At 34.2% G+C, this 27,189-nt stretch overlaps 1 protein-coding gene across 3 annotated transcripts in view; it reads left to right on the plus strand.

The window, feature by feature from the left end:
• Window positions 1–27,189, plus strand: part of STXBP5L (syntaxin binding protein 5L) — a 348,094-nt gene that overhangs the window by 19,810 nt on the left and 301,095 nt on the right. For all 3 annotated transcript variants that reach the window (XM_053663152.1, XM_053663154.1, XM_053663153.1), the window contains exons 3-4: window positions 14,863–14,960; window positions 25,992–26,073. In XM_053663152.1, coding sequence (XP_053519127.1) covers window positions 14,863–14,960; window positions 25,992–26,073 — 180 coding nt within the window. The remainder of the gene's footprint in view (window positions 1–14,862; window positions 14,961–25,991; window positions 26,074–27,189) is intronic.

Consider the following 27,189-nt stretch of genomic DNA (forward strand, 5'->3'; position numbering starts at 1 on the left):
ACTTGAAATATGAAATATATACATTTGATGTTTTCCTTATGAAAACCAATACTAATAAGAAGCTCAGTAAATCTTTTCTACATGGTATAATATTGAACAGCTCTTTTTAGTGAGGTTTTTGAAGTTTCTTTCATTTGTTAAAGATATTTTCATTTTATTTCTGATTTCTCTAAAGGACAGCACTAACTGATTGGTAGAATAGTCTATATTCCAGAGGGCCCTTGAAATGAATAAAGAAATTGAAAGACAGGGAAAGTCTATTTACAGTGCTAACTGACTGGTAGAATAGTCTATATTCCAGAGGGCCCTTGAAATAGATAAAGAAATTGAAAGACAGGGGAAGCCAAATTAATGCACCCATTTGGCCAACTGAATATTATTTAACCAAAAATATATGGAAAATTTTAAACATGTAAGAAGTAGGAGTATAAAAAACTATGTAATCCATCACCGGGTTTCAATAATTATGACATTTTGCTGTTTTTCTCATCTAATTTTCCCCTATTTTTCCCATATATGTGTTTTTTGGAGTATTTTACTAACTTTCATTATGAAATAACTTCAGATTTATAGGACATTTGAAAAAGCAGTGCGGATAATTCCATATTGTTTCACCCCCAACTCCATAAATACTATTTTATCACATTTGAGTCACTGTTCTTCCTCATTATCTGACCTGTTTGAAAGTATAGATACGATATCCCTTGTCCCTAGAGGTTTCCTAGAAATAAGAGCTTTTTAAAAAAAAAACAAAAAAAACCTAAAACCACAGTTTAGTTATCAAAATCAGGATATTTAAATTGGTATAATATTATTATCTAATGCATAGACTTAATAAAATTTTGCAAGTTGTCTCACTAATGTCCTTCACAGCAAAATAATTTTTTGAGTCAGCATCCAATTCAAGATCACGTGTTATGTTTATCTGTCATGTCTTTTTAGTGTCCTTTAAAATATGACAATTACTCAGTTTTTATTTGAATTCTATCATCTTAATATTGGCCAGTTATTATGTAGAATGTAGGAGCAATTTGGGTTTAATAGTAAATTAAACTAAGTTCTGAATATTTATTATTTTACCTAAAAATTACTTAATTATATATCTTTAATGCCCTAGTGGGTGTGGCTCAGTTGGTCGTAGCAGTGCCTCATAGATCAAAGGGTTCTGGGTTTGATTCCCAACCAGGGCATATACTCAGGTTGCTGGTTCAACCCCTAGTTGGGGTGCATACAAAAAAGCAACCAATTGATGTCTCTCCCTCTCTGTGTGTCTCTCCCTTCTTCTTTCTCTAAAAGCAATGAAGAAAATGTCCTCAAGTAAGGATACACACACACGCATACATAAATATATGTAAAGTATATATATATATATATATATAAATACACACACACACAAATATATATATAAAATCATGTAGGGATTCAAAAGAAACAACCAGAGTGTTATTATCACTCAGCAAAATTAATAAAAATTCTAAGTATTATTTAATATCCAATCTTTATTTTTAGCATCTAGTATCAGTTTTCCCTGATTGTCAGGGAAAATTTGTTTGAATAATAATATGAAGATATACATTCTATTTCTTTGCATATGTCCCTTAAGATTTTTTAAATTTATAGTATTTCCTTTCTTTTTTCCCACATGCTATTGATAGTTGAAGAAACTAGGTAATTTGTTTTATAGAACTTCCTACATTCTGTATTTGACTAATAGTTTTTTACTTAATGCTTTTAAAAATAAGAGGCAGTGGTTTAAAAAGGAAATAATGGTGCAAACCACCTATTTTCCTTGATTCACACCTTTCTCCAGGGCATGTTATCTTCATGATCGAGGCATTCTTCTTTACAATTGTGATAATGTTGACGATTCTTGAATCATGATTTGGCTTTGATTTTTGGTATCTAGAATAAAGTACTTATTCTAGAGTCTGGCAAAGGTACCCAGTCCAGTCTAAAAATATCACTTCAACTAGCATGGTAATTATTATAACTATTTTAGTATATGATCATAATATAGTTTTTTAATATATTTTTTATTTTATTGATTATGCCATTACATTTGTTCTGTTTCCCCCTTCATTCTCCTCCCCCCTGCACAGCCCTCCCCTACCATTCCCCACCTTTAGTTCATGAACACATGTCTCAAGTTCTTTAGATTCTATATTTCCCCTACTATTCTTACCCTCCCCCTATCTATTTTCTATCTACTGTCTATGCTACTTATTTTTTGTACCTTCTCCCTTCTCCTTCTCCCACTCCCCTGTTGCTAACCCTCCACGTGATCTTCATTTCTATGGTTCACTCCTGATCTAGCTGTCCTCTTAATTTGCTTTTGTTTTAGGTATGATTGTTAATAACTGTGAGTTTGCTGTCCTTTCACTATTCATCTTTTTTATCTTCTTTTTCTTAGGTAAGTCCCTTTAACATGTCATATAATAAGGGCTTGGTGATGATGAACTCCTTGAATTTGATCTTATCTGAGAAGCACTTTAACTGTCCTTGCATTTTAAATGGAAGCTTTGCTGGATAGAGCAATCTTGGTTGTAGGTCTTTGGTTTTCATGACTTGGAATACTTCTTTCCAGCCCCTTCTTATCTGGAAGGTCTCTTTTGAGAAATCAACTGACAGTCTGATGGGAACTCCTTTGTAGGTGACTGTCCCCTTATCTCTTGCTGCTTCTAGAATTCTCTCCTTCATTTAAATCTTGGCTAATGTAATTATGATGTGCTTTGGTGTATTTCTTCTTGGGTCCAACTTCCTTGGGACTCTCTGAGCTTCCTGGATTTCCTGGAAGTCTGTTTCCTTTGCCAGATTGGGGAAATTCTCCTCTATTATTTGTTCAAATAAGGTTTCCACTGGTGACTGTTCCTCTTCCCCTTCTGGTACCCTTATAATTCAGATGTTGGAGTGTTTAAAGATGTCCTGAAGGTTCCTAAGCCTCTCCTCAATTTTTTGAATTCTTGTTTCTTCATATTTTTCTGTTTGGTCATTTTTTTCTTCCTTCTGGTCCACTCCCTTGATTTGAATCCCAGTTTCCTTTCCATTACTATTGGTTTCCTGTGCATTACCATTCATTTCAATTAGTTTAGCCTTCATATGTTTCTGTAATTTGTGTCTAAATCAAGCAGTTCTGTGAGCATCCTGATCACCAGTGTTTTGAACTGTGCATCTGAAAGTTTGGCTATTTTTTCATTGCTTAGATTTATTGGCTCTGGGGCTCTGAGTTGTTCTTGAGACATGTTTGATCTGTTTGTGCCTCTTACATATGAGGAGCTGAGCCTTAGGTGTTCACCAGGGCGGGGCCACCCAGGTTGCTGGTTTGTGATGCTGTATGTGGGGGCAGGGTCAGAGATGGAGCAATGGTGGTCCTCTCCACTCCCCCGGTCCGCCTCACCACTTACCCCTGCCTGTTTATTTGAGCACAAATGTGCGATCCTGCCGCCCTGCACCGCTGGGGCCTGTGCGATCTGTCTCAATGCTCTCTTCTTCACTGGTTTATGTGCGCACAAATGTGCGACTGACCACATACAGGCAGCCGTGCCTCTTCCTTGAGTCCACTCTTAGCTAGCCTGCACACGGGATCCTTGCCCTCAGCTGCCTGCGCACCTCCTGGGTCGGGGAATCTTTTTTGCCCGACCTGCTCCACTGCTGGCTTCGCCCCTCTCACCAGTTTAGCTGAGCGGTTTGTTGTTTTCGTGCTCTGTATTGTTCAATTTTCTGAGTGGTTTGGTTGCATTTATTGTTGTTAAAATTTTGTTGTTTTTAGATTTGGTTGTGCGAGGACACGAAGTGTTTCCACCTACGCCTCCATCTTGGTGGAAGTCCTGATCATAATATAGATTTATAATTATAAATCTATCCCACTCCATCTAATATAAATATGACCTGCTTTGGTCCTAGTCCTAAAGCTGTTATAAAAAATAATGAATTAATTTTTCATTAACTAATTTTCCTAAGAATAATTTATATAGAAGCAGAGGCTAATTATTATTGATTCATCTGCTTTACCTTGGTAGGGAAAGACAAGTGAATAAAGTAGAACACAAACAGGCTAAGCTCTCTCCTGTTCTAGGATCAGCTGGTAGTTTGGCTGGTGGCTTGATGACCTAGCATGGCCTCACTCACGCGTCATTTGGCTTCTATTGGCTGTGATACCTTGATTCTCTTCCCTATGGCTCCTTATCCTCTAGCAGTCTAGCTTGGGCTTGGATCCCATGATGGTTTTGAGGTTTCCGAGTGTGTGCGTGTGCGCGCATGCCATATTTGCTTCATTCATCCATTGGCAGACAGGTTGTTTCCATATCTTTGTTACTGTGAATAATACTGCAGTGAACATTGGAGTGCATATAATTCTGATATAGTGATTTTATTTCCTTTGGATATACAGGTGGTACAAGAGTAGGTTAACAGTTGTTCATATGGAAAACAATATAATAATTAATAAAAACACAAGAATAAACTCTGTGGTTCACAGTCTCACAACTGTAAACCTGTTAGGTTGGTCAAAAAACTTGTTTATTTTTTTTCTATAAAATAAGAAACACATTTTTCATTTTCACCAATAATGTTATTGATCTGGATATTTTGGTTATGTCACTTGTCTCCCGCATGATACAAACATTGATTGTTCTCAGTTAATGTCTCAATTGGATCATTGTCAGCTTTGAGTGGTCCACCTGACTATGGGGCATTGTCCAGTGACAAATCTCTAGCCCCAAACTTTGCAAACCACTTTTGACACATTTGATCAGTCACAGCACCTTCTCTGTACATTGCATGAATCTTTTTTTTGTATTTCAGATGTGTTTTTACCTTTTTTGAAATAATAAAGCATGATATGTTGAAAATATTGTGTATTTCTTTTCATCTTCAATATTAAATTGGCTACACAAATACTTGTGTAGCAATTTACTTCGGCTTTTTCTTATAATTGCTATATCAATTTACTTTCCATCAGCAGTGGACAAGGGTTCCCTTTTCTCCACATACTCACCAACACTTGTTATGTTTTGACCTTTTGATGATAGCCTACCTGACAGGTGTGAAGTAAAAAGGTATGTGAAGACGTACCTCATTTTAGTTTTGATTTTCATTTCCCTGATTAGTATAGTGAGTATCCTTTTATATACCTGTTGTTACATTTGTATATCTTCTTTGGAAATAAAAAGGTCTATTCAGGTTTTTTGCTTATTTTTTTTTAAAGATTTTATTTATTTATCTTTAGAGGGGAAGGGAAGGAAGGAGGGAGAGAAATATTAATATATGGTTGCTTCTCATGTGTACTCTGATGGGAACTGGTCTGCAACCCAGGCATGTGCCCTGACTGGGAATCGAACCATGATCCTTTGGTTTTCAGGCTCCCATTCAATCCACTGAGCTATAGCAGCCAGGGCTTTTTGCTTACTTTTAAGCTGTGTTATTTTCTGTGGATGGGGATTCAAATCCTTACAGACAAATGGGCAAATAATTTCTTCCATTCCAAGGGCTCATGTGATGATTTCTTTACAGGGAGGATACTTTTAGTTTTATGTAGTCCCACTTGTTTATTTTTGCTTTTGTTGCTTGTGCTTTTGGTGTCTGTTCCAAAAAATCATTGCCAAACCAGTGTTAAGGAGCTGTTTTTGTATGTTTACTTAAAAGACATTTATACTTTCAGGCCTTATATTTAAGCCTTTAATCCATTTTGAGTTGATGTTTGTGCATGATATAAGAGAAAAATCTGAAGGGTCATTATTTTACATGTGGCTATCCAGTTTTCCTAATACATTTACGAAAGAGACTAATTATTCTTTCCCAACTGAATATTCTTGGCACCTTTGTTGAAAATTTATTGTGATTGTGTGGGTTTATTTCTGGCTTCTTTATTCTGTTACACTGGTCTGTTTGTTTTTATGTCAGTACCATACTGTTTTGATTACTACATCTTTGTAATATAATTTGAAGTCAGGAAGTATGATGACTCCAGGTTTGTTTTTCTTGCTCAAGATTGTTTTGGTATTTCAGTTCTTTTGTGATTCTTTGTGAATTTTAAGTTTTTTTTCTCTTCTGTGAAAAATGTCATTGAAATTTTGATGGGGAATTTAAAAAAAAATCTGTAGATCACTTTGTCTAGAATGGACTTTATAACAGTCTTAATTCTTCCAATCCATGAACACAGGATATTTTTAAATTTATTTATATTTTCTATAATTTCATTCATCAGTGTTTGAAAAAATTGTAAGCCATTGTCCCTGATAAACATACATGTAAAGATCGTCAACAAAATAGTAGCAAACTGAATTCAACAATACATTAAAAGTATTATACACCCTGGTCAAGTTGGATTTACCCCTGGGATGCAAGGATGGTCCACATACACAAAGCAATAAATGTTATACACCACATTAACAAAACAAAAGATAAACATTATATGATCATTTCAGTAGATTCAGAAAAAGCATTTGAGAAAATTCAATATTTTTTATGATAAAAACTGAACAAGTTAGGTATGAAAGGAATGTACCTCGACATGATAAAAGCCATATTTGACAAGCCCACAGCTAACATCATATTAAATGGTGAAAAGCTAAAAGCTTTTCCACTAAAATTAGAACAAGTGTGCCCACTCTTGCCACTCCCATTTGCCACATAATACTGGGAATCCTAACGAGAACAATTAGATGAGAGAAATTTTTAAAAAATCATCCAAGTTGGAAGGGAAGAAGTACAATCGTCTCTGTTTGCAGCTGACATGATCTTTTATAAAGAAAACCCTGAAGACTGCTAAAAAACTGTTAAAATGAATAAATTCAGTAAAGTTTTAGGATATAAAAATCAACACATATGCAAAAAATGCAAAAATCACTAGCATTTCCATACACTAATGAGGAAGTGTCTAAAAAAGGCATTAAGAAAATCTCACTTAAGATAGCAATACTAAAAACAAAATAATTAGTAATAAATTTAACAAAGAAAGTGAAAGATCTGTATCCCAAGGGCTTTCTTGAGTTTTCTTTTTCTTTAGCTTTCTGCTGCTACTACCCAGGGGATCAGGGATTGCACATTTTTAAGTATTATGTTTGGGATTAGTGTTTTCCATGAAGAATACCTCCATTCATAGTTTCTATTTCAATAGGTAAGCTTAGTATTCAGGTTCCAGTCTTCTATTTCTTAACTTTTCTCCCAGTACTACATTAATACTTCTCCCCAATTTAGGAATAAAAGTACTGCTATAAATTTTGATAGTCCCATTATGAAAAGGTATTTAATCAATACACTATATATGTTATGAAATGCCTCTTCCAGGTATTTGTCTTTAAATTTTTTTCACTGTGGTATTGAAAGTTTGTCATCTTTTGGAGAATTGAATTTCAGGCAACAGACTAAAATTATGGAAATAAAAGCCTATTGTTTTTTTAAGGAATTAATTTTTAGTAAGGATTATAGAACAATCTCTCTATCATGTGTTGCTAAGTTTACCACTGGCACTGGTTTTTAGTGCCAGTATTTGTATTAGGAATATAATATGGAATTGAAAAATGCCTTAAAGTAAGGTTCTTCTCTTTATTTTCTTCATTGTCTTTATTTTATAGATGAAGCTGAGTACTTAAGTAATATGTCCAGGTTAGACAGTCAGTAAAAGAGCTGGGAGTTGGACTAGATCTCCTGACTCCTGGCATGATATTCCTTGACATCAGTCTGTGTATAATTTTGCTTCACAAAATTTTCATTTTCTTTTCTTTTAGAATAACTTCCCCCCACAAAGTCAATTTATTTTTCTATCACTATACATTTTAATGTTGTTATATATGATTGAGAAAAGATTTTTAAATTCACAGAAATTTATTTGATAGCTTCATAGACTCACAAATACATTAATTAAAGATGTATGTAAGTTTTTCAAGTATGATATGAATTAAGTTGAAATGTGTTGAGATGTTAAATAAGTTGGGAACAGAGGATAGTATAGCCAGAAGGAAAATAAAAGTTTCAGATAGGTAGGAGGTTTAAGTGGAAGTAATAGGATAGTAAAAAAGATGGAATGGATTCTGGCCAAGATGGAGGCATTGGTAGATATACTTTGCCTCCTTGCACAACCAAAAGAAGGACAACAACAACTTTGAAAACAACAAAAACAAATAACCAGAACTGCCAGAAAATTGAACTGTATGTAAGTCTGACAACCAAGGAATTAAAGAAGAAACACTCTCCTAGACCAGTAGGAGGGGTGGAGACTCAGGCAGCAAGGTAGAGAGGACTTGAGGCAAAGTGGCGCCTGGAGGACCCGGCAGGCAAGGTGGCAGTTGGCCCACTGGGCGAGGCAGTGGCAGGAAGATGGGATGAGGTGTGGCTGGTGGAGTGGGAGGTTCCACATTTGCATGCAGATAAATGGGGAGGAGTAACTGAGGACTGAGACAGATAGTGCAACCCAGGGTTCCAGCTCAAAATAAAGCTTCGAAACCTCTAACTGAAAAAACCTGTGGGGACTGAGGCAGCAAGAGAAACTCCTAGCCTCACAGGAATTCACTGGAGAGATGCACGGGGTCCTGGAACATACACAAAACCACCCACCCGGGAATCAGCACCAGGACCCAATTTGCTTGTGGGTATCAGAGGAAGTGACTGAAAGTGAGCAGAGAGCTGAGCAAGCAGCATTGTTCCCCCTTGGACCCCTTCCCCACATATAGCTCCACAACAGTGATGTGGGTTACCCTGCCCTGGCAAATACCTAAGGTTCTGCCCCTTACTATGTAACTGGCATAAGATAAAAAAATATGGCCCAAATGAAAGAACAGATCAAAGCTCCAGAAGAAATACAACCAAGCAACAAAGAGATAGCCAACCTATCAGATACACAGTTCAAAACACTGGTAATCGGGATGCTCACAGAATTGGTTGAGTATGGTTACAAAATAGAGGAAAAAGTGAAGGCTTTGAAAAGTGAAGTAAAGGAAAATGTACAGGGAACCAACAGTGATGGGAAGCAAACTGGGACTCAGATCAATGGTTTGAAGCAGAAGGAAGAAAGAAACATTCAACCAGAACAGAATGAAAAAACAAGAATTCAGAAAAATGAGGAGAGACTTAGAAACTTCCAGGACAACTTTCAACATTTCAACACCCAAATCATAGGAGTATCAGAAGGAGAAGAGGAAGAGCAAGAAATTGAAAACTTATTTGAAAATATACTGAAGGAGAACTTCTCCAATCTGGCAAAAGAAATAGATCTCCAGGAAGTCCAGGAAGCTCAGAGAGTCCCAGAAAACTTGAACCCAAGGAAGCACACACCAAGGCACATCATCATTATATTACCCAAGATTAAAGGTAAGGAGAGAATCTTAAAAGCAGCAAGAGAGAAGGAAACAATTACCTGCAAAGCTGTTCCCATAAGACTATTAGGTGAGTTCTCAAAAAGACACCTTGTAGGCAAGAAGGGTCTGGAAAGAAGTATTCAAAGTCATGAAAGGCAAGGACCTACATCCACGATTTCTCTATCCACCAAAGCTATCATTTAGAATGGAAGGGCAGGTAAAATGTTTCTCAGATAAGGTCAAGTTAAAGGAGTTCATCATCACCAAGCCCTTATTATATGAAATGTTAAAGGCATTTATCTAAGAAAAAGATCAAAACTATGAACAGTGAAATGTCAACACACAATTATGAATAAGTACAAATGAAAAAACAAAAAAATGAATGAAGCAAAACCTAGAACAGGAACAGATTCACAGAAAGGGAGATCATATGGAAGGTTATCAGTGGGGAGGAGGAGGGGGGAGAATGGGGGAAAAGGTATAGGGAATAAAAATCAGAAATGGTAGGTACAAAATAGGTAGGGGGGTTAGAATAGTATGGGAAATGGAGAAGCCAAAGAACTTGGTTTTATAACCCATGGACATGAACTAAGATGGGGGAATGATGGTGGGAGGGAGGGTACAGGACAGAGGGGTATAAAGAAGAGGAAAAAATTGGGACAACTGTAATAGCATAATCAATAAAATATATTTTTAAAATGGAATGGAAGTTATGACAGGAAAAGGTACTGTGAATGAATTGACAAAATGCCAAATTTGAGTTCTTGGAAAACGTCTAGAAGTGTATGATGGTAAGGCTATGTTGATTTGAGGCTGATGATAGTAGTTGGTGATGATCAGTTGAATTGAAAGAGAGGGAAGAATGGTGTAGTTGAGGTTTAGTATATATCAAAGCAAGGATATTGAAGATATAAGGTTGTTAATAAGGCTTAGAGTAGAGAGAAAAATATATAAGCCAGAGTGTAAAATCACCTAAGAATATGAAAATGAATGGGGTGGATAAAAAAACAACAGAAGTATTTTTGAGAGAACAATCTGTCCACATTGGAGACTTTTCTGTCCTTAAGTTCTGTGTCCTTTAGTAAATAATAAAGGTGATAAAATTGATACTCTTTAAGGTATACTACTTCATGTTATTAGTGTGCTAGTATTCATATTACTTGTCAGTGCTATTTATATGTTATTGCAATATTACTGTACTTTTCAGTAGTGAAAATTTGGTCAGCTTATGTATTATGTGGTGTTTTGAAGGTTGTTTTGAATGATACTATGAGAAATGATGGTATTAGAGAAGCTAATATGAATCTAATTTGAACTCTTTATGAATCTAATTTGAAATATTTATGAATCTAATTTGAACTTGATTTCTTCATATTCAAAAAATTTTATTTATTTATTTATTCATTCATTCATTCATTTTTAGAGAGAGGGGAAGGAAGGGAGAAAGAGAGGGAGAGAAACATTGATATGAGAGAGAAATATTGATTGGTTGTCCTCAACTGGGAACCTGGCCCACAACCTGGGCAGTTGCCCTGACCAGGAATCGAACCAGAAACCTTTTGTTTTACAAGCTGACAATCTATTGAGCCATACCAACCAGGGCAATTTCCTCATATTTTGAAAGAATACTTTTCTGTTAAGTTTAAGCACTATAAGCTTATGTTTACACAGTGTGCTTAATTTATAAAGCATATTACATGGATTATCTCAATTATGAGTCTTAAATTTTTTTGTAAAGTTAATAGTATAAAGTATAGAATTATAATTACTCACTGTATGTGTTAATCTATTATCTATTAGGTAATAGATGCAATTCTATTTTATTGATTATGCTGTTACTGTTGTGATAAAATTCAGTAGTTTTTTTGAGTGCCTATGAGGTTCTTAAGCTTTAAACAACAGAATCTTTGCCCTAAAATGATTTGTGATATAATATGGTGGGAAGAAACACAATTAGGTAGTAAAGAATAATCTGCTTTTACATTAGAGTTAGTGATGTATTCACATCTATATCATATCCTGAATAAAGTAACTATATCTATTGAAAATGTTATGTAGATGTGATTCTTATACTCTTCTAACACCTTAGAATTATCCATATTTAATATTAAATTGCTTATGCTGATAGTAATCACAAAGGTGCTCAGAGAGAAAGGGTGAAATGATAGCTATTTAACTTTTTTTTCCAACCACAAATGTGCTTTCACTACTATGGAAAGTTGAGACAAGAATTCCAAATACGGAAATAATTACATGTTCATTTATAATTATTCTAAGAATTTTATTTTTACATATACAAAATATTTTGTGACAATCATTCAGCTTTCTTAAAAATATAAGAGAATACTTTTAGAAGTAAGTACTGTTTATATGCACAAATATTGAACTTTAAAGAACCTATTTAATCATAGCACTGAACTAAGTGAAGGGTAAAATTATTTTTTAAAAGAACTTTAAATTTTTTAAATTAAAGTTTATATTCATTATTATTTTGTATTAGTTTCAGATTTACAGCATAGTGGCTAGACAATCCTATACTTTACAAAGTGACCCCTCCATATTTCCCATATCCATTTGTCATTGTATACAGTTATTACAATATTCCTGACTATATTTCTTATGCTGTACTTTACATGCTGTAACTATTTTGTAACTACCAATTTGTATTTCTTTTTTGAAGTCTATTTTATTGATTATGCTGTTACGATTGTCCCAATTTTTTTCCATTGGCCCCCCTCTACCCAGTACCACCCTTCCCTCCAGCAATCCCCCACCTTAGTTCATGTCCATAGATTATGTGTGTAAGTTTTTTGTCTTCTCCCAAAGTTCTGTTGTTTCCTACACTATTCTTAACACCCCCCCCCCGTCTATTTTGTTCCTACCAATTATGCTTCTTGATATCTACACCATTTCCTCCTTTCTCCCCCACCAAGGAGGACATACAGAGGGCCCATAAACATATGAAAGGATGCTCAACATTAGTAGCCATCAAAGAGATGCAAATTAAAACCACAATGAGATACCACTTCACACTGGTCAGGATGCCCATCATAAACAAATCAATAAATGACAAGAGCTGGAGAGGATGTGGAGAAAAGGGAACCCTAGTGCACTGTTGGTGGGAATGCAGACTGGTGTAGCTTATGTGGAAAACAGTAAGGAATTTCCTCATAAAACTAAAAATTGAACTCCCTTTTGACCCAACGATTCCACTGATGGCTGTATTATTTACAATAGTCATGTGCTGGAAACAACCTAAATGCCCATCAGTAAATGAGTGGATCAAAAAACGGTGGTACATTTACCCAACAGAGTACTAGAAAGCAGAAAGAAAGATGGAATTCCTACCCTTCACAACAACATAGGTGGAATTGGAGAATATTTTATGTTTAATGTGTAATAAACCAGTTGGTAAAAGACAAATACCCTATGATCTCACCTATAAGTGGAACCTAATCAGCAAAACAAACAAATGAGCAAAACAAACCAGAGAGTTGGAAATAAAGAACAAAATGACAGTGACCAGAGTAGTGGGGGAGGGTGATAAGAGAAAGGGAAGGGGCAAGTCAAGGAACATGTATAAAAGACCCATGGTCATGGACACAAGGGTAGGGATTGACTGTAGGAGTGCAGGGTGTGGTGGGCAGGGCAGGGGAGAGTAATGGGGAAAATGTGGGACAACTGTCACTGAACAACATTTAAAAAAATTAAAAAGTTTGCTGAGGCTATTTGGGGTCTTTTTGGTTCCATATAAATTTTTGAAGTATTTGTTCTAAATCTGTGAAGTATGCTATTGGTATTTTAATAGGGATTGCATTGAATATGCTTCCATTTATTTGTATCTTTCTTAATATCTTTCTTCAGCGTTGTATAGTTTCTGAGTACAGGTCTTATACCTCCTTGGTTAGGTTAGGTTTATTCCTAGGTACTTTATTTTGTTTGCTGTAGTCAATAGGATTTTTTCCTTAGTTTCTTTTTCTTGTAGTTCATTATTGGTGTATAGAAATGCCATCAATTTCTGAATATTGACATTGTATACCACTACTTTTCTGAATTTACTTATTAGGTTGAGTAGTTTTTTGGTGGAGTCTATAGGGTTTTTTATGTACACTGTCATGTTGTCTGTGAATAATGATAGTTTTATTTTATCCTTTTCAATTGGGATACCTTTTATTTCTTTTTCTTGTCTAATTGCTGTGGCTAGAACTATCCAGTAAGATGTTGAATAAGAGTGGCACATTTACATAATGGAATACTATGCAGCAGAAAGAAGAGGAGGAGCTCCTACCTTTTGTGACATTTTAGATTGATCTGGAGAACATTATGCTAAGTGAAATAAGCCAGGTGGTGAAAGACAAATACCATATGATCTTATCTATAAGTGGAACCTTATCAGCAAAACAAACAAGCAAGCAAAATATAATCAGAAGCATTGAAATTAAGAACAAATTGACAAATGTAAATTTTTAATGAAAGTATTTTCATTAAAATAGTTTTTAGATCACTAAATGTCTGGCTGAGAAAGATATAGAATCTATTTTTTATTTTTACATATGTGGTCCTGTATTTTTTTGAAAAGTTAGAGCACATTTTATATTGAATTAAAGTACTCCCTTGCTTGTTTGTTGTGTTGATTAGTTTCCACTTATAGGTGAGATCATACAGTATTTGTTATTCACGGCCTCGCTTATTTCACTTAGCATAATGCTCTCCAGTTCCCACCTATACATCCATCTATTCATATTACTTTTTTTGATTTATTTTAAAATAAGTTGCAGATGTCAGTACACCTTACCTCTTAAAAGTTCAATATGCATATCATAAACTGAGAGTTCAATATTAGTTTATAATGATTTTTTATCTTTTTTTGAGATATAATTTCATACAGAGAAATCACAAATTTTATTGAACCATTGAATGAACTTTGACTAATGTATATACATTTGTGTAATCCAAACCCCTACCAAGATATAGCAGACTACCTTCACTCAATAGTTTCTTCAGACCTATTCCCATTCAGTTCTGCTCAGGTCCACCACTGATCTGATTTTTTTCATCATTTTTAGTTTTGCTTGTTCATAATTTAATACAAATGTAATTATACTATATGCACTCATTTGCATATTGCTTCTTTTACTTAGCATAATGTTTTTGAGAATTGTCTGTTTTGTTGCATCTGTCAGTAGTTTTTGATTGGTAATTTTTCATTGTATGCATATATCACTGTTTATTTTCTTCTTGGATATGTTGGCTGTTGTGTATAAAATTGTTAGAGCTATATGTATACAAATTATTATGTTGGACATATGGTCTTTATTTTCTTGGGTACATATACACATGAGTGGAATCTCTAGGTCATAGGTCGATTATTTATTTAGTTTTACAAGAAGCCGCAACACATTTTTCCAAAGTGGCTGTGTTATTTTAGACTCCTGCCAACATTTGGTAGTTGTTTTTTTTTCTTTTTAAGCAAATAAAAATTATTTTAGTCATTCTGGTGGTGGGATAGTGGTATTTTGTGATTTTAATTTTAACTTTCCTGATGACTATTTTACCATTTGCTCTCTTTCAGACAGTACGGCATGGTTTTCCTTATCAACCCACAGCATTAGCCTTTGATCCAGTTCAGAAAATCTTGGCGATTGGGACAAGAACAGGTGCTATAAGAATGTATCCTTAATTTTTGATTCATTATTTGCTATATTAATAGCAATTGCATTTTTAAATACTCAGGTGAGTGAATATATTAGTGACCAAATAAAGTTTATTGTTTCTTCAGATTCAAGTAACGACTGTGAAAACCCTCGTCAGATTTATTGGCGTATTTTTAATGTCTGTGAGATAAGTATTGCTTTCCTTTTCTTAATTCCTAATATTGGTAACCTGTGTATTCTCTTTTATCTTTTATCCTGATCAACGTGGCTAGAAGCTTATCAGCTGTATTGGTTTTCAGAAGAACCAACTTTTGGTGTCGTTGCTTTCCTTTACTATTCTGCCATATTCTGTTTTATTGATTTCACTTTGATCTTTTTTTATTTTTTTTTTGTATAACTTTGGGCTTAATTTTACCTTTTTCTGGTTTCTTCACGTAGAAACTGAGATAATTGATTTAACTTTCTTCTTTTCGAGGGGAAGGGAAGAGAGAGAAATTTGTTTTCATCCTGCTCCCACCAGCCAGGGCTTCTTCTTTTCTTTAATATGCTTGTAGTACTATAAATTTCTTCCCAAATTTTGCTTTAGTGTCATCCCGTTTTTTAAAATTAAACTTTTCATTTTGAGGTAGTTACAGATTTAATTATAGTTGTAAGAAGTAATACAGAGAAATTCTATGTACTCTTTACCCAATTTTCAACATCTTATAAAACTATAGTGTAGCATCACAAGGTTATTGATATTGATACACTCCAGGTACAGAACATTTCTGTCATCACAGTGATTCCTCATGTTGCCTTTTATAATTATACCCTGTCCCTCCATTTCTCCCACCCTCACACATGACTCCTGACAATCACTAATTTTTCCTTATTTTAATAATTTTACCATTTTTACAATGGAATCATACAACATGTAATAGTTGGGATTGGCTTTGTTTACCCAGCACAATTATCTGAAGATTCATTCAAATGTTGTATATATATATATATGAATATTTCATATTTTTATTGTCGAGTGATATTCCAGGGTATGGATATATGACAGTTTGTTTAACCATTCACTTCTTGAAGGACATTTGCTTTCCAGTTTCATGGCTATTATGATTAAAGTGGCTATGAGCATTTGTGTGCATGTTTTTGTGTGAATGTAAGTTTTCATTTCTTTGTCATAAATGCCCAGGAGGTCAGTTGGGGGTTATATGGATAACAGCGCATTCATTTTTATGAGGTGATACCAAACTATTTTCCAGAGTGGTTCCAACATTTTACATTCCCACCATCAATGTTTGAGTGAGCCTATATCCTTACATCATTTGCTACATTTTTATGTTATTATTTTTTTATTTTAGCCATTTTGATAATTTGTAGCAATATTTCATTATGTTATTCTAATATCGGGTTGGCCAAAATGTTCATTTGTTTTTTTTTTCATAAGATGGCTCTGGTAGTGCTTAGTTGTCTTTAATTTCATCCAAAACAATTTTGTTAGATTGTATTCTGACAACTGTCATATTGGCGTGAACTTAAACAAAAGTTATCAAAATTGGTGAATTTTTGTGTAACCATTTAAATTTTGAAGATGGAGGAAAATAAGCAACATTTTTGGCATATTGTGCTTTATTGTTTTAAGGAAGGTAAAAATGCAGCTGAAACACACAAAAAGGGTTTGTGCAGTATATGGAGAAGGTGCTGTGACTGATAGAACATGTCAAAAGTAGCTTGTGAAGTTTCATGCTGGAGATTTTTTTGCTATATGATGTGCCACAGTTGCGTAGACCAGTTGAAGTTGATAGCAATCAAATCAAGACATTAACTGAGAAAAATCAACATTCTACCATGCAGGAGATAGCTGACATGCTCAAAATATCCAAATCAATAAAGTTACTGGTGAAAATGAAAAAAATACATCTTTTATTTAATGGAAAAAGGCACATGAACTCTTTGAACAATCCAATATATAGGGTGGGACAAAAGTAAGTTTACAGTTGTGAGCAAGTGAAACACATTTTATTCTTGTATTATTATTTATTATTATCGTATTTTTTTATATGAACAACTGCAAACCTACTTTTGCCCCACCCTCTATTCTAGATATTAGTCCTTTGTCAGATATGTCGTTTGCAGTTATTTTTTTTCCAATCTTTAAATTGTCTTTTTACCCTTTTAACAGGTTCTTTCTGAGACCAATTTTTCCTATATAGATGTACTTTTGGTATCACCTCTTAAAGCTCTTTTGCTAACCGTGGATGTTCATCATTTAATTTTTTTCCTTAAAATTTTATGATTTTACATTTTGTATTTGAATACAGGTTTCATTTTGAGCTAACTTTTATTTGTATTGTGTTTGTCTAGTTTTGATATTGGGGTAATACTAGCCTCAGAAAGTGAATTGAGAAGTGTTACCTCCTCTTCTGTTTTATGTAAATGAAATTGGTGTTAATTCTTTAAGTGTTTGGTAGAATTCTATAGTTAAAGTACCTGGGCCTGGTGATTTTTTTTAGGAGAGATTTTATATTACAGAGTCAACTTATTTAATAGCTATAAGGCTATTTTGGTTTTCTGTCTTAACTTACTTGAATTTTGGTAGTTTGTAGTTATTCTTACTAGTGGTTTATAAATTTTATTGAATTTTTTTTTGAGGAGCCAGCATTTCTTTCATTGATTTTTCTCTATTTTCTTGTTTTCAGTATTTTTCTGGCTTACCTTTTTTTAAAAAGTGAGTTATAATCAACATACAGCATTGTATTAGTTTCAGGGTGGCTTTATTTTCTTACTTTGCTTGTCTCTGAGCTTATTTTGCTCTTTTTTTTCTAATTTCTTGAGGTAGGGACTTAGATTATTGATTTGATATCTTTTCTCTTTCCAAAGGTATGCACTTAGTTTTATGTTATTAATTCTCCTCTCAGCACTGCTTCAGTGGATACTACAAGTTTTAATATGTGTGTTTTCATTTCCATTCATTTACATGTAGGTTCAAAATTGTCTTCAGGAGTTCTTTTTTGAACCATGAATTTCGTAGAAGTGCTTTAATTGGTGTTTGGACATTTTCTTGTCTTTTGTTATTGATTTGATTTTATTGTGGTCTGAAAACACTCTGTATGATTTCAAAAAATTTTAAAATTTGTTAAGGTTTGTTTTGTGCCCTGGAATATGGTCTGTCTTGGCGAATACTCTGTGGACTCTGGAAAAACATCCATTCCTTTCATATTGAGTAGAATGTTCTATATTCTTTAACTAGATTGTTGGTTGCTTGTGTTGGTCAGTTCTATATCTTTGCTAATTTTCTGTCTGTTAATTCTATCAAATCCTGAGAGTGAAGTAAATTTGGTTCTCCAAATCCGTTTCTGTATGCAGTGATCCCTGACCTATGGCGGGAGTTACGTTCCAGAGACCCCCACAATAGGTGAAAATCTGCGAAGTAGTGGTGTTATATTTATTTTATTATTTATATATATTTTAAGGCTTTATAAACCCTTCCCACACTCCTATAAACCTTTCCCACTCTCTTATTAACCTTTCCCACACTCATAAACACTTCATATCCTCTTAAACACTTTCTACACTCTTAAACCTATGTAATTTTAACAACATATTAAAATTCTATATGGGTACTGACCAGCGAAGTATACTGCAAAATTCCATGATATAGTGAAAACTCTGCGATACAGAATTAGATATCTTTTTAAAAAAAAACCCACAATACAATGATGCCACAATAAGTGAACCATGATATAGGAACAACTGTATATTTATTATTGTTTTTAGCTCTATTAGTTTTTGCTTTCAGTTTTTTGGAGTTCTGTGGTTTGCTGTGAACACAAGTAGAATTGTTATGTCTTCATAGTGGGTTCATCCCTCTATTATTACGTAATGTCTTTATTTGTCTGTAGTACTTTTCTTTGCTCTGTGATCAACTTTATTTGATATTAATCTAGCCACTCCTGCTTTTAAAAAATTAATGTTTGCATGGTATATCTACTTTAATTGTTTTACATTAAACTTACTATGTCATTGTATATGAAGTAAGTTTATTATATTGTTGGATCATTTTTGGTTTTTTTAGGTATAATTGACATATAACATTATGTTTGTTTCAGGTATGCCACATAATGATTTGATATTTGTGGATACTGTGAAATGATCACCACAATAAGTCTAGTTAACAGGCATCACCACACATAGTTACAAAATATTTTTCTTGTGTCATCTACTATCTTAGCAACTTTCAAATATATAATGCAGCATTATTAACTATAGTTTGCATGCTGTGTATTACATCCCCAGGTCTTGTTTATCTTATAACTGGAAGTTTGTACCTTTTGATGACCTTTACTGATTTAGCCCACCTCTCAAACTTAATTCTGGAAACCACCCATCTGTACCCTATATCTTTCATTTTGGTATTTTTGCTTCTTTATTTGTTTTTTGTAGATTCAATGCTTGTGAGGCAATATAATATCTGTATTTCTCTGTCTGACATTTCATTCAGCATGATGCCTTCAGTGTTCATGTTGTCACAAGTGGCACCATATCTTTCTTTTTTTATGGCTGAGTAAGATTTCACTGTGTGTGTGTGTGTGTATAAATATATAAATAAATAAATAAATAAATAAATAAATAAATAAAACACATTTTCTGTATCCATTAGTTCATCAGTGGACAATTTAGTTGTTTTTATATCTTGGCTATTGTAAGTAATGCTGCAGTGGATATGAGGGTGCATGTTTCTCTTTGAGAGATTGGTTTCATTTTCCAGGATTCATACCCAGAAGTGGAATTGCTGGATCACATGGTAGCGCTCAATTTCATCTTTTGAGGATCCTCTATACTGTTTCCCACACTTGCTGTCCCAGTTTGCAATCCTACAAGCAATACGAGGGTTCCCTTTTCTCCATATTCTCAGCAACATTTGTTTTTTCTTGTTCTTTTCATGATAGCCATTATAACAGATGTGAGGTCTAGATTTGCATTTTTCTGTTGATCAATGATGTTGAGCTTCTTTTTATGTATTACTGGCCATTTGTGGGTTTTTTTGGAAAAATTTTCACTCAGATCCTCTGCCTATTTTTTTCCTTACAGAGTTGTATATTTCCTATATATTTTCATACTCACCTCTTATGTGATAAATGGTTTACAAACATTTTTCCCATTCCATAGGTTGCTTCTTCATTTTGTTTTTTATAAGTTTGAGTCCCCTCCCTTTTTCTTGGTTAGTCTAGCCAAAGGTTTGTCCGTTTTGTGTATTCTTTAAAAAAAAAACAGCTCTTAGTTTTGTTTTTTCTCTTTCTAGTCCTTATTTTACTTATTTCCACTCTAATATTTATTACTTTCTTTCTCTTGCTAACTTTGAGCTTAGTTTTTTCTTTTCTAATTTCTTGAAGTATAAAGTTAGATTGTTTATTTGAGATATTGCTTTTTCTTAATGTAGACATTTATCACTATAAACTTTGTTCTTAGAACTGCTTTCCTGAATTTTGTAAGTTTTGGTATGTTTTATTTTCATTTTCATTTGTTTGAAAATGCTTTATGGTTTCCCTTTTGCTTTCTTATTTGACTCATTGGTTGTTCAGGATTGTACTGTTTACTTTTTACATATATGTAAATTTATCACTTTCTTCTGGTTATTGATTTCTAGATTAATACCATTGTGGTTGGAAATGATACAAGATATATTTTATTTTTTTGTTTCATATGTATCCAAACATATGATATATCCTGGAAGGTTTTTCATGTGCACTTTAGAAGAAAGTATATTATTGGCACTGTTGGATGGAATGTTCCATATATGTCTGTGAGCTCTATTTGATGCATAGTGTTATTTATAATTGATTCACTCATTCCTTATTAATTCTGTAAAGATGATCTCTCCAGCATTAAAAGTTTGATATTTAAGTCCCCTGCTATTATTGTATGATGTTTATTTTCCCTCCAGTTCTGTTAATATTTGCATTAAACATTTATGTTCTCCAATGTTGAGAATATATGTATAATTATTATATCCTCTTGATGAATTGACCCCTTTCTCTATCATGATCTTTTTTCTCTTGTGACTGATTTGACTAAAAAACTATTTTATCTAAGAAAAACATATGTATGCCTGTTCTCTTTGGGTTACTATTTTCATAAAATATCTTTTTCCATCTTTCCACTTTCAGCCTGCATGTGTCTGTAAAGCTAAAATGAGTCTCTTACAGATAGCATATTGTTGAATCTTTTTTCTTAAATCCATTCAGCTACTTTGTATCTTTTGATTGTAGAGTTAGTCCATTTATATTAGTAATTATTGATAGGTAAATACTGGGTTGGCCAAAAATTTCATTTGTTTTTTTTTTTATAAGATGGCTGTAGTAGCACTTAGTTGTTTTTAACTTCATTCAAAACAATTTTGTTAGATCATATTGTGACAGCTGTCATATCAGTGTGCATTTAAAAAATCAAAATTGGTGAATTTTTATGTAGTCATTTTAATATTGGAAGAAAATATACAACATTTTTGGCATATTATGCTTTATTATTTTAAGAAAGGTAAAACACAACTGAGAAGCAAAAAAAGATTTCTGTAATGTATGGAGAAGGTGCTGTTACTAGTGTATAAAAAATGGTTTGTGTCAATGTGTCAAAAGTAGTTTGCAAAATTTTGTGCTGGAGATTTCTTGCTAGATGATGCTCCGTTGTTAGGTAGACCAGTTGAAGTTGATAGCATTCAAATTGATTCATTAGTTGAGAATAATCAATGTTCTATCACACAGGAGATAGCTGACATATTCAAAATATCCAAATCAATAAAGTTATTGGTGAAAATGAAAAATATCTTTTACTTTACGGAAAAAACTAAATGGACGTTTTAGCTAACCCAGTACTTACTATTGCCACTTCCTTGTTTTCTTTTTTTTTTAAATTTATTGAGTTATTTTTCAAGTACAGTTTTCTTTTGTCAATTTCTCCCATCCCAACCCCCCCTCCGCCCCGTCTCCCCACCTCCCTCCCATCCCCCCCTCCCCACAGACCTCATCCCTGTGTCTTGCATACTTGTTCTTCAAAATCCCTCCTCGTTTTCCCCCTTAAATTCCCTTCCCTCTCCCCTCTGGTCGCTGCCCACTTGTTCTCTATTTTAGTGTCTTTGTTTTTATTCTATTTGCTTGTTTATTTTGTTATTTAGCTTCCTGTTAAAGGTGAGATCATATGGTATTTGTCCTTCAATGCCTGGCCTATTTTTGTTTTCTAAAAGTTTTAATTTCTTTGTTTCTTTCTTTTTCTCTTATTGTCTTCATTTGTGATTTATGTTTTGTTTATGTTGTTTGTGTGTTTTAATTGCTTTCTCTTTATCTTTTATTTAACTCCTGTTGATTTTTTTCTTTGTGGTTACCATGAGGCTTATGTAAAACTTGTAATAGACAAAACAGTCTAGTTTAAACTACTGACAACTTACTTCTGATCACATAAAAACAACACTTTTGCTTCTCCTCCTCCAACATTGTATGGTATTTTTGTCACACTTTACATGTTTTTATATTGTACCTCCATTAACAAGTTATTGTTGCTATGGTTGTTTTTAATATTATCTTTACCTTTTATAATAGAGGTAAAAATAATTTATATGCCACCATTATGATATTCTAAGTTCAACTATTTATTTACTTTTACCAGTGAGTTTTATGTTATTGGCTTGGCCAAAATGTTTATTTGTTTTTTTCCTGTAAGATGGCTGTAGTAGCACTCAGCTGTTTTTGATTGCATTCAAACAATTTTATTAGATTTTATTGTGACAGCTATCACATCATTGTGTATTTTTTTAAAAAACTTATCAAAATGGGTGCATTTTTGTGTAGCCATTTTAATATTGAAGATGGAAGAAAATAAGCAACATTTTTAGCATATTATGCTTTTTTATTTCAAGAAAGGGAAAATGCAACTGAAATGCAAGCTAAGATTTGTGCTGTTTATGGAGAAGGTGGTATGACTAATCAAATGTGTCAAAAGTGGTTTGTGAGATTTTGTGCTGGAGATTTCTTGCTGTATGATACTCCATGGTCATGCAGATGAGTTGAAGTTGATGGAGATCAAATTGAGATGTTAATTGAGAGCAATCAACAATATACCACACAAGCAATAGCCAACATACTCAAAGTATCCAAATTAATATTGGTGAAAATGAAAAATGTATTTTTTATTTTATGGGACAAACCATATGAAATTTTTGACCAACACAGTGTTATGTGTTTATGTCATTACATAACATCCTTCCATTTCAATATGAAGAACTTCCTTTAGCATTTCTTATAATGGCAGGTTTAGTGGTAATGAACTTCCTCAACTTTTGTTTGTCTCAAGGTCTTTATCTTTCATTTGTTAAGGACAGTTTTGCTGCGTATAGTATTTTTGGTTGGCAGTTTTTTTTCTTTCACCACTTTGAATATATCAGCACACTGCATCCTGGTCTGCAATGTTTCTGCAGAAAAATCCATTTATAAGCTAATGGAAATTACTTTGTATGTGACAAGTTGTTTTTCTCTTGCTGCTTTGAAAATTCTCCTCTTGTCTTTGATCTTTAACATTTTGATTATAATGTGTATTTGGGTGTCCTTTTCTCTCCCAATATTTGAGAAGTTTTTCACTATTATATCTTTAAATAAATTTTCTGCCCCCTTTTCTCTTCTTCTGAAACTCTCACAATAAAATATTTGTTTGCCTAATGGTATGCCACAACTCCCTTAGGCTTTCTTTACTAGTTTGTTTTCTTTTTCTTTCTCTGGCTAATTTCAAGTCTTTGAGTTTGCTGATTCTTTCTTCTGCATTATTAGGGCTGTGGTTGAAACTCTCTATTGGGTTTTCTGTTCTGTCATTGTATTCTTCAGCTCTTGGATTTCTATTGGGTTCTATTTTGTTGTTTCTATTTCTTTGTTAAATGCAATTTTTGATGAATTATTATCCTGATTTTATTTATTTGTCTGTCTGCTTTCTCTTGCATTTTGTTTTCATTAAATAATTGTTTTAAATTTCTTGTTCAAGGCAAATCATAGAACCGTGTTTCTTTGGAGTCACTTACCAGAGCTATTTTAGTTTCCATTGGTGGTATCGTATTTCTTTCTGACCCATATAGCCTTGCATTGGTGCCTGCGCATTTGTTAGAGCAAACACTTCCTCTAGTTGTTACAAACTGATTTCAGAATATGAAGACCTTCTTATGTTTGTTTCACTGGACTGATAAGATTACCTGTAGAATGCAGTTGTGCTGGGTTGGAGCTAGTTATGAGGCTGTTGCTTGGTCTGTAATGGGGTCTGTTGTTTGTGAGCTCATCCTCAGGGCACAGGCTGGTGTGAATTCCTTCTGTTCTTGGGTGGGTGTGACTGCCTCTAGTACCTTGTTCTACTAGGCTGCCATTTGTACAAGGGTCCATATTTGGGTCCTCAGGGAATGGATTTCCAGGCAAATTGTGGGTATAGCATCCATCAGGTTCCTGGGAAAACTGCTGGCTGGTCACTGGATAAGTCCCTGGGTGGGCAGGACTGACTCTGAACAGTGGCTGTCAGGGCTCTTTCAGATTCCACAACCAAGAGTAAGGTTTGTAGACTTGGCTTTACAAATAGATGGGCATGTCTCCTACTGGGTTACTGGATGGACAGGATTGGTCCCTGACCATGGATAGAGGGGTTGGAATGGCTTATAGGGTTCTTGCAGGATCTCCTGAGGTTCAGTCATTCTCCTGCCAGGTCCCTGTGCTGGTAGAACTGCTTGTGGATTATAGCTTGGAGGGGCTGAAACCAAGTATAGAGTCCTTCCGAGTATAGAGGATCTCTGGGAATGCAGACAGGAGTGTTTCCTGCTGATTCTCTGTGGCAGCAGGACTATTCACAAACTGCAGTTAGGTGGGTCTGAAACTAAGTATAGGGCCATCTTAGAGTCTCCAGGTTTTCAGACAGAAGTGTTTCCCACAGGAAGTTTGGATGATCAGTACTGCTGACTGACTAGGGCTGTGAGGTGGCTGGGGCTGTGTATAAGGAGGGCCTTTCTAGTTTCTCCAGGGGTACAGATGAGAGTGTTTTTTGCTTGGTATCCCATGCAAGTAGGCTTGCTCATGGACTGGCTAGAAGGGGCCTAGAGTAAAGTATAGGATTCATTTAGGATCTTCAGATGGGAATGTCTGCTTCTGGTACCCTGGACCCTCAAGTCTTCTGGAAGAGTGGCAAACTGTGGCTATGAGAAAGCTGGAACCAAGTATAGGACCCTTTCAGGATTTCAGGGCATGAAATTTATGTTTGGCACCTGTGTCAGAAGGTCTTCTTGGCATAGCAGCTCAGTATAGACTGAGAGAGAGGGCTGCCTACTATAGGCCCCTTTCAGGATCTGTGGGGGTACAGACAAGAGTGTCCATGTACCAGTAAGGCTGTTTATGAAATATGGGTGGGATGGGCTGGAGCTGAGTTACAAGGCCATTTCAGAATCTATAATCTGATCAGATTTGGCAGTCTTACCTCCAGGAGCTTCTGGAATGCAACTGAGAGGGGCTAGAACTGGCTCAAAGGCCACTTCTGAGTCCACAACCAAGACCAAGGTCTCTATGCCTATTACCCGATTCATGTGTGGGCTTGCCTCTTATGGGTCCCTTGATGGCATTTGCTGGTGACAAATGCAAATCCAAAAAGAGCTGTAGCCAAGTTCTCAGGGTTACAGAGCTATTTCCATAGCAGCCACCTGGGTGTGAGCCTGCCTTCTCAAAATGGCTTTATTCATTCTGGGACTGCACCAGGGTTTGACAGTCTCCTACTTGAATCTGGAAGTGCCCATGAAGACCATTTTGTCTGTGTGCAGATGCCAAATTATTTTTGCTAAAGGGGAATACAGGCAAGGGACATCTTATGTGGACATTTTGCTGATATGCTGTGCTATATAATGCACTTTGCATCAACAAAGACTAAGATTTTTCAACTCTTTATTTACAAAAATTAGGATAAATAAAAAGCAAAACATCAGCTATTAAGTTTATTTTTACTCATTAATATTAGATCTAATTAAAATGTTAGAATCCTTGACTTTTATTCATATTAGACTCGGGAGACCTGGAGTTGATTGTTATTGCCAGCATGAAAGTGGTGCAGCTGTTCTGCAGCTCCAGTTCTTAATCAATGAGGTAAGGATTTCCTTGAGTATTTATCACACACATAGTGCATTCATTGATGTAATATTTTTTATATTTTGATTCTAAATGCTTAAATATATATATGTGTGTGTGCAGTATTGTTCATGGTCAAATTTTTCATAAAAGTCTATACTCCAGTATTTGTCAATTTATTAAATTTCAAAAGAAACAGTGGCATGTCTTAGAAAATTCTGTTATTGTGATTGTGTAGAATAAGTTAGATTATTTAAATATTTCTTAAATATTACTAAAATTCTTTGATTGCTTTACTAACCATAAAACTTTTCTTCTATGTACTCTCCTCCCACCAACTTAAATTTTATAATTCAGCACTAATCTAATGTTTTGTCTTTATCTTCCACAAAATAATCTTTTCATTTATTTACTTATAGGCTCTTTGATTTCTGTATATCTCCATATGCATTTGTTGGTATATGTATGAATTTGTATTTATTTATGTATCCATAGCTATTATGACAATTAGCTACCTACCCTATCCCTATCTTTATAAACCTTTGGTGGTTAGGAACTCCCTAAAGACAAAATATGTATTTACAAAGCTCAGAAAGGTTGATAATATTCCATCAGTTGAGAGCTACTTAAGGCCATCTTGACTCAGATTTTTTTTTGGAGTGGGAAGATGTTTTATTTGGTTTGAATGGCCATTTCATAGATCTTCATAAAAATGTTTAAAAAATTTTCAGTTACACTTGAGATGCAATATATTACTTTCAGGTATACAATATAGTGATCAAACATTTCTATAACTTACAAAGTGATCACCCCAATAAGTCTAGTACCCACCTGACACCATACATAGTTATTGTAATGTTATTGACTATATTTCCTACATTGTACTTCACATTCCTGTGAATGTTTTTCTAACTGGCAATTTGTACATCTTAATCCTTTCCCCCTTTTCACCTATAATCTCAACCCTCCCATCTAGCAACCATCAAACTGTTCTGTGTCTCTATAAGGTTTTTTTGTTCATTTATTTTGTTTTTTAGATTTAACATATAAATAAAATCATATGGTATTTCTTTTTTATGTCTGACTTATTTCATTTAGCATAATACCCTCTAGGTCCATTCATGTTACTGTAAA

This window comes from Artibeus jamaicensis, unplaced genomic scaffold (assembly GCF_021234435.1).
Source record: "Artibeus jamaicensis isolate MK-2021 breed Jamaican fruit bat unplaced genomic scaffold, CSHL_Jam_final contig_3126, whole genome shotgun sequence".
In the NCBI taxonomy this organism is placed as follows: Eukaryota; Metazoa; Chordata; class Mammalia; order Chiroptera; family Phyllostomidae; genus Artibeus; species Artibeus jamaicensis.